General features: G+C 42.5%; 2 protein-coding genes across 4 annotated transcripts in view; both read right to left on the reverse strand.

Annotated features, from left to right (window-relative positions):
• LOC110528512 (copine-9) overlaps positions 1–4,495 on the reverse strand; it is a 137,961-nt gene extending 133,466 nt beyond the window's left edge. Inside the window, exons 1-2 of one of the 2 annotated variants that reach the window (XM_036984090.1) lie at positions 4,278–4,495; positions 4,026–4,200 (exon numbers count right to left, since the gene is read on the reverse strand). In XM_036984090.1, coding sequence (XP_036839985.1) covers positions 4,026–4,102 — 77 coding nt within the window. In that variant the 5' untranslated portion in view covers positions 4,103–4,200; positions 4,278–4,495. Of the gene's footprint in view, positions 1–4,025 lie in introns of both variants that reach the window. The other variant, XM_036984091.1, reaches the window with a different exon arrangement.
• A 414-nt stretch (positions 4,496–4,909) lies between these two features.
• The window catches only part of LOC110528513 (myotubularin-related protein 14), a 51,154-nt gene continuing 47,320 nt past the window's right edge, over positions 4,910–8,743 (reverse strand). For both annotated transcript variants that reach the window (XM_036984094.1, XM_036984093.1), the window contains one exon: positions 4,910–8,306. In XM_036984094.1, the coding sequence (XP_036839989.1) occupies positions 8,126–8,306 (181 nt within the window). In that variant the 3' untranslated portion in view covers positions 4,910–8,125. The remainder of the gene's footprint in view (positions 8,307–8,743) is intronic.

The following is an 8,743-nucleotide window of genomic DNA, read 5'->3' on the forward strand; positions in this document are numbered from 1 at the left end:
TCTAACCTCTCAGGATTATGATAAGTGTATTATATTATGTAGGTATTGGATCACAAACAAATAATGTGTCACCCCGTGTTCAAGAATGGTCTTTTTTCCTTTATTCAGATTACAACCGCTTACTTTTGGTTATTTGAAAATTAAATAATCTCCAAAATATAGCCATTTTTAAAACCAACCATAGAAAGTTGGTTCAAATTTAAGTTTAATCCACCAGAAAAGACCGAAGAAATATTACAACAAATATGGTTAAACTCAAATACTAATTGTTAAAAAATAGTTTGTCCTCAATTGCAACAATCACTACTGAGTTCCAAACTGCCTGTGGAAGCAACGTCAGCACAATAACTGTTCATCGGGAGCTTCATGAAATAGGTGTCCATGGCTGAGCAGCTGCAGACTAGCCTAAGATCACCATGTGCAATGCCTAGCATCGCCTGGAGTGGTGTAAAGCTCGCCACCACTCTGGAGCAGTGGAAACGTGTTCTCTGGAGTGATGAATCACGCTTCACCATCTGGCATTCCGACAGACTAATTTGGGTTTGGCGGAATCCAGGAGAATGCTACCTGCCCCAATGCATAGCAGCAACTGTAAAGTTTGGTGGAATAATTGTCTGTAGCTGTTCATGTTTTGGGCTAGCCCACTTCCAGTGAAGGTTAATGCTACAGCATTCTAGATGATTCTGTGCTTCCAACTTTGTGGCAAAAGTTTGGGGAAGGCCCTTTCCTGTTTCAGCATGACAATGCCCCCATGAACAAAGCGAGGTTCATACAGAAATGGTTTGTCGAGATCAGTGTGGAAGAACTTGATTGGCCTGCACAGAGCCCTGACCTCAACCCCATCCAACACCTTTGGGTTGAATTGGAACGCCAACTGCGAGCCAGGCCTAATAGCCATCAGTGCCCGACCTCACTAATGCTCGTGGCTGAATGGATGCAAGTCCACACAGCAATGTTCATACATCTAGTGGAAAGCCTTCCTAGAAGAGTGGAGGCTGTTATAGCAGCAAAGGGGAGGACAAACTCAACCTTAATGCTCATGATTTTGTAATTAGGTTTTCAATGAGCAGGTGTCCACATACTTTTGGACATGTAGTGTATATGGGGGATACAACCATCTCTGCAGATTTTGCTGGGGAGAGACGGAATCATTAAATCACTTGTTTTGATACTGCCCATATGTAGCTTGTTTTTGGTTGAGGTTCAGGAATGGCTGAAGAATTACAACATTTACCTGGAGGTAACTATGCAAATTGCACCGGTGGGTAATTTGAAAAAAATAAAAATAAAAGATAACTAACCTAAAATATACTGTGTCTGTAAAATGTATATAGAATGTATAAACTGGAAGTAGAAGCCTAAGTATTGTAGTCCATTCGTTTACTCCAATTAGGGGAGGGATGGTAGGATTAGGGGGAAAAGATAAAGAAGGAAAATATATACACAAAATATATATTTACCCCCAAAATATATTGGGGATTGGAAATGCGGATAATTAAATGGATAGAAGCCACAATCTGCAATATTAAAGCTGATCTACCCCCTAAAAACAAATATTGAATTAACTGGCCAGACTGTTTGTTTTGATTATTCATGTATTTTTCTGAGTTTGGCTGTCAAGACCCTGTGGGTCTCTATGCGCCAAGTACTCTCTCATATTCACAGCTGATGCCCAGTTGCCATGGAGTGTGTTTCAGGGGGGAATTCACCCAACCCCATTCTGTCAGTGTCAGGCAGCGAAGACAATCCCCCCTTGCCACCCCCCGTCACCCTCTAGACCAGCCCTGTCTGTTCCATGGGCCGAGGTAGGCTGAAAATGCTCAACTCGACAAGTTATTTACATTTGTCACCCAAACAGGTTTCTTTAAAGGATGTTACTTTTGTAGGCCATTTCATTTCAATCTAGAGGACATTTCTCCAAAAGGTACAATCTTTGTCCCCATGTGCAGTTAGTTGCAAACCGTAGACTGGCTTTTTTATGTCTGTTTTGGAGCAGTGGCTTCTTCCTTGCTGAGCGGCCTTTCAGGTTATGTCTATAGGACTCGTTTTACTGTGGATATAGATACTTTTGTACCGTTTCCTCCAGCATCTTCACAAGGTCCTTTGCTGTTGTTCTGGGATTGATTGGCATTTCTCGCACCAAAGTACATTCATCTCTAGGAGACAGAACACGTCTCCTTCCTGAGCCTCCTTCATACTTGCGTGCTATTGTTTGTACAGGTGAACGTGATACCTTTTTTGGGGGAATTTCTACCCCAATTGTTGTAGTAGCTACTATCTTGTCTCATCGCTACAACTCCCGTATGGGCTCGGGAGAGACGAAGGTTGAAAGTAATGCGTCCTCCGATACACAACCCAACCTAGCCGCACTGCGCACAGCGCGCATCCAACCCGGAAGCCAGCCGCACCAATGGGTCGGAGGAAACACCCGCTACAGGAGTCGCTGATGAGACAAGGACATCCCTACCGACCAAGACCGCCCTAACCCGGACGACGCTAGGCCAATTGTGCGTCGCCCCATGGACCTCCCGGTCGGGGCCGGTTATGACAGAGCCTGGGTGCGAACCCAGAGTCTCTGATGGCACAGCTGGCGCTGCAGTACAGCGCCCTTAACCACTGCACCACCCGGGAGGCCCTTGAACGTGGTACCTTCAGGCATTTGGAAATTGCTCCCAAGGATGAACCAGACTTGTGGAGGTCTACAATATTTTTTCTGAGGTCTTGGCTGATTTCCCCATGATGATTTCCCCATGATGTCAAGCAAAAAGGCACAGGTACACCTCCAATTGACTCAAATTATGTCAATTAGTTTATCAGAAGCTTATAAAACCATAATGGAATTTTCTGGAATTTTCCAAGCTGTTTAAAGGCACAGTCAACTTAGTATATGTAAACTTCTGACCCACTGGAATTGTGATACAGTGAATTATAAGTGAAATAATCTGTAAACTATTGTTGGAAAAATTACTTGTGTCATGCACAAAGTAGATGTCCTAACCGACTTGCCAAAACTATAGTTTGTTAACAAGAAATTTGTGGAGTGGTTGAAAAACGAGTTTTAATGACTCCAACCTAAGTGTATGTAAACTTCCGACTTCAACTGTATTTCCCTTTCAGTGTCTGAAGAGACGTCATGAATTAATGGGATTGTATTTAAAAGGAACGTTTAGCCTGTGATTTAACCAACATATATATTGCTTTCATTATTTACTGCTCTATTCTTCAAGTTAGACGTTGGTTAAATCACAAACATAGGCTAAACATTCATTTTAAATACAATCCCATTTGTCTTGTTTATTCTTTATAAGTAGGCCTAGGTAACAACTAAGTACGGACTAAGATGCACCAAGCTCAGTGCTCCAACAGGCTTTAAGACAACTAGGCTGTATAGGGCCTACTTGTGTTAACCAGGTCAAACACTATGAATCAAGGCATTGGTTAGGACTCAATCTCGATTCCAGTGGTCTTGTTGGACATGCAAAGTTTCACTGTGAAAATAAGTGATGAAGAAGTGCGCACGGCACTCCTGACCTGAATAAAATGTGGGCACCCACTCCTTCCTCTCACACACCCCGTCTAGCGGATTTGAATGTGACAGGAACATGGACGGTGGCGTATTAATATCCATAACCTATCCATGTGATCTGCGAGTTCGCCCGTTGGAGCTCTCTCGAAGTCACTCAGAATAAATACAGTTATGCTGCTCTACCCCCACGTAGCTCTACACCCACTGTTAATGCAAATTCCTTGCAAGCGTCCGAGTTCTGCGCAGAGATACAAAGACACTTAGATCTAAAATGTTTTGAAATTACGACTATTAGCCAACAGACGTTTGAGAATAGTTGAAATACTAATTACCTGCAAAAGATAGATTCACAAACATCTCCGTGCCAAATAAGATAACGTTACAGGCTACAGCACTCATTCCCGTTGATAGACTATCATTAAACATTATCAACAGCGTAAATATAATATGTTCTTTTCAATAATGACTATTGGATACGTTGTGATTATACTGGTCTTACCTGCACGAGACAGTAAGTTCAATTTTAGTCGCAGGTACGGTGGAGTTGAGCGGGTCGAAGTCCCCAATTGTGGCCATGGTCAAGCTTTAGATCAGTTCCTCTTCAATGTGAACTTCTCAACGATGTTCAGCCACTACTCTTGGCCGATATTTTGTTTGAAAATATCTCCCTTCGCCTGGAAAAAAGAGACAAAGGCACCAAATAGCTGCGTTTGTTGACACACGTCTTCAGAGTTGAGCGCGAGGAGCATACCTGTGGGTGAGGCAGGTTGGGCAGCGCTCGAGACGTTCCATGGTGTGGTGGAGGAGCGCGACAGAACGTTGTGCGCGTCACTGGAAAGCACGGACGGGTCCTTCGCTCCATATTTCTGTTTAACCATCGGCAGGTGGAAGCAGAGCCTTTCAGAAGTTGTTGGCAGCAGAATGTTGGATTTCAAGTTAATGCGGCATTAAAGAGTGTTTTCTATGAAGCTCAACTGTATATTTGTTTTCTTTTTAATTGTGATATTGTCCCACTATAGGTCACCAGTGGAGCTTCCCAGTTGGGAACAGTTAGGACAAAAAGGAGGAGGGGGAGGGGAGGGGGGGTGAAATGTTTCAATAATAAATCAAAATGTAAAAAGTGTTGGCTTGCCAAATAGGTTGCTGTCACCAAATTACCAGAACAATATAATTAGATAATGAATTATATCATTCCATATAGACTAATCATAATGAATTATATGATATCTGTGATCAAAACACTGGGTTTGCAGAGAATGTGAAAATCAGAACAGCCAGCAGAGCCAATCTATAGCCAGTGGCCTGTTTCTCTGCACATCTTTTAAAGTCTAAAATATAGGACCAATGATTCAGGGTAGAAATGATTGTACATACAAACAAACAAACCTTTGTTTCTTCTTTATTCATAATTACCACCTGCAGATCAATTCACCTTTCTCAATGTAGCCTCACTGGCGACAATTAAAGAGCAATTTAAAAAGGAACAAACATGATAAAATAAAAACATGTCAATCTATTGACACAGACAATAGAAGTAAAATGAGTGTGCAACGAAGCATTTCAGTCAAATCAAGAGGGGTACAAAAATAATAATAATCATACTAAATGTACTATATTCAACTAGTTTTAATTAGTTGGGGAAATTACATGCAAAAACATGGATGAGTTGAACAATCGCTTGAGGTGCTTGTGTAATTCTAAAAGGTAAGTGCCCAGTGTGAAGTGAGTGGTATGGATCAACTGTAAACAATCTAGGGGCTCTAGGGCTGCCTATGGCCACCAACAGGGACCTATAGGAATAGAACCAAGTGCCACCAATGTATCCTACCATGGACATATAATGTATCATACCAGAGAAATATTGAATATCAGAGTTGATTAGTACAGGATATGATGGTAGTAAAATAATTTAAATCATAAAAAATAAAAAAGTAAACATCTCTCAAATTCAGGTGGGAGGAGTGGTTTATTTTTGATTTTAAAGGATTAGACAGTGAAAGCAACCGGTTAAGCTTACAATGAAGTCCGGGTTTGGACGGTGTAGGCCGTCATTGTAAATACGAATTTGTTCTTTTAACTGACTTTCCTAGTTAAATAAAGGTTAAATAAAAAATACTGTTGGAGGATTGAATGAGACAGAGAATGGACAATTGAGGTATACCCAGATGTACAATATTGCATCAGTCCGCACACTGGTTGACAAGTGAGAGTACTCTAGAAAAGGTAACATCTCGCACCAATATCCTTAAATCGTGGCCAGTCTCATCTTCCTGATCTGAAAGGCTTGTTTCGGATCTCAAAGAGGAACTGAGAACATGGAGAGGATAGGATGGATAGGGAGAGATCCCTGTTCAGTGGCAGCGAACTGATCCAGTCCACTGGCTCATGCAGCAATAAGAGAGCTTTGACTAGGCCATTAATGAAGTGTTCAAGTGCTAGAAGTTATCGGAATCTTCTAGTTCCGAGTTGGGCATTTCAATTGAAAGACCCTCCATGTCGCAATTACAAGTGGGAAACGGAGTTGAGACGTTTCACCACGGACTAAGCTTTGACCTTTTCAACCAAAACATGGCAACAAATCATTTTTTTGACAATTACAATCTTCTCAATATGGATAATGTAGCTAGTCTGACAATACTGTGAATGTTAAGCAAACTAGCTGACTTAATTATTAACAATGTTAGGGCCTCTTTATACTACTTTGAGGACAAACTAGGTCCAGAAGTGATACTTGTGTATTGTAACGAGACAGATCTAGATTCAAAACTTGTAAAGAGATGTCTCCCACACTACCTCCAGGGGCTTAAGTCACTAAGAGAGGTCATGTTCCAGGCTGACTACATTGCAGTCATGCCGCTCGCACTGACCAATGGTTCTGTGCCATGTCTTTGACTGCACAGTCAGGTTTCAGATTGCTAGATCTGATGCAGTAAGATTATATGTTTAACACCTATCCAGGTGTTGCGAGCCGACTGCAAGGTAGTCGGTCTGGAACGCAGCCACAAAGTACATAAAATGATAAAAGGCTGATAGCAGGGTGGCTCGGAGCCATCATGTCGCACAACTGAGAGAAAAAAAGTTGAGAGATGAAGTGACTGAGCATACGAATAGCTGTCAGAAGTGGGCTCAAATCTAAACCTTGTGAAGGACTTTTAAAGAACTTTCAACGCAGCCAACTAATAGGCCTGGCTTCTGGTATGTGGTCTGAAGCCCAGGTAATGGTGTCACCTGGATCTGTTCACGCCACAACCGTAGGAGTCAGCATGACAGCACAAACAGGTCTGGGACCAGTCTAATGATGGTGTGTAGAAGACCATGTGAAAATGTTTTGTATGGCAACAACACAACATTTCTTTGTTTAAATTTCTGCACATAAAAGTGACTTAACAGACCTTAAGTCTAATTATTAAAAACCAGTAACCAATTCAAAAATAGGCTGATAGGATTCAACATATTCAATTCTACAGAATTAAGCTACATCCAGCTTGATATGACTTTTCTATGCCAAACAGAAACAGCATGTTTCTATTGCCCTGACACACTTAGCTAGTGCTGTTTGTTGACAACCACAGTACACGCACTACAATTATAGGGTAAAGCTTCCTTTTGATTCGGCACTGAATAGCAGCTTCTGATTCGGCACTGAATAGCAGCTTCTGATTCGGCACTGAATAGCAGCTTCTGATTCGGCACGGAATAGCAGCTTCTGATTCGGCACTGAATAGCAGCTTCTGATTCGGCACTGAATAGCAGCTTCTGATTCGGCACTGAATAGCAGCTTCTGATTCGGCACTGAATAGCAGATTTTTTTGAGTGTTCGTTCACTACAGAGAAGTGTGGTGTCTTCGATTTAGGACGGATCGGCACGTTAAATCCAAAATAATTACTTTAAAAACAGAAAAGAAATAACTCCACATAAGCTTTGAATGCTCTGCATGTAACAAGTCAATTTTACTCTGACCACACTCATAGCACCGAATCCATAAGAAAAATGCTCCATACGTTAAAGTACAATGGTCATCTGTCTCTTATTGTGTGGCTGACATTGCCACCCCCCCGAGACACTCCCTGAATCGACAAAAAAATATGCCAAACAAAAAAGGAATAACTCCAGGGAGAAAGTTGGAAATGCATGAATAAAAAAAGATGTATTTTTAAAAGAGAAATTAAAGAACAAAATAAACCCAGGGTATGTAATGTTTGAGATGTGTATGTATATAAAAAAATAATTAAAAACACTTTTAAAGCAACAAATATAAAAGGACACTTCAACCCCTGAATAGAGTAGAAAAGTTTGGCACTTTTTATTTTTATTAGAGTCCATACGAGATGCATCTTCCCTTGATGGAGATGAATGCGGATTGTGGACCGCAATTCAATAGGACGGGATTTAGTGGGAGAGGGGTGGGGTGGGGGGGTCAGGGCCCATATTCACAGAGCCTCACGGTAGGAGTGCTGATCTAGAATCAGGCCTTCCTGTCCATATGATCTAACAGGAAAAACTGATCCTATATCAGCATTCCTACTCTGAGACACTTTATGAATACAATGATTACGGGCCCGGAGTTCACATTTGGGGTGGGGAGACCTGACCCTAGATTAGACGATGCTGTTGGTGCCCCGGAGGCCCACGCCACGGGCAAACTGCTCCAGGAGGCCTGAGATGGCACCGGAGGGGCTGGGCGCGCTGGACTTGAGGCCCACGGTGGAGCTGTAGGCAGCCAGGAACACCTCCCTCACAGTCTCCAGGCGAGCCTGACGCTCCGAGGGGGACGGGCAACTGGGAGAGAGAGACAGGGATGAGAGAAGGAGAAGGGGGGGTGGAGCGAAAGATAGGAGAATACAGTAAACAAGTTAGAGGAGAGGGGAGTGAATTTAAGGAAGAAATGAGAGAGAAAAGGGCAGGAAACGGGCGAGAGAAGAGAGAGAAGGGCACAAGAAGAGAGGAATAAGAAGAGAAGCGAGAACCCATCTTTTAATTCTGAAAGAGGGACACAGTGTACATGGAAATTCACAATCAGAGACCGCATGCTGTCTGGCTGGCTGTCTCTCCTCGTCCCTCTCTCTCTCCCCTCGTTCTCCCTTCAAATCAAGATGGATAGATGTTATTTGTCTATGCCGCCTGCGAGCGTTGTTCGGGACACTCAATTTATCAGCCAGTTCAAGTTGAAATGGAAATGTGTCCCCCCTTTGGAAAGAGAAGGAGTCTGGAAAACG

The sequence above is a fragment of the Oncorhynchus mykiss genome, chromosome 7 (genome assembly GCF_013265735.2).
Source record: "Oncorhynchus mykiss isolate Arlee chromosome 7, USDA_OmykA_1.1, whole genome shotgun sequence".
NCBI lineage: Eukaryota > Metazoa > Chordata > Actinopteri > Salmoniformes > Salmonidae > Oncorhynchus > Oncorhynchus mykiss.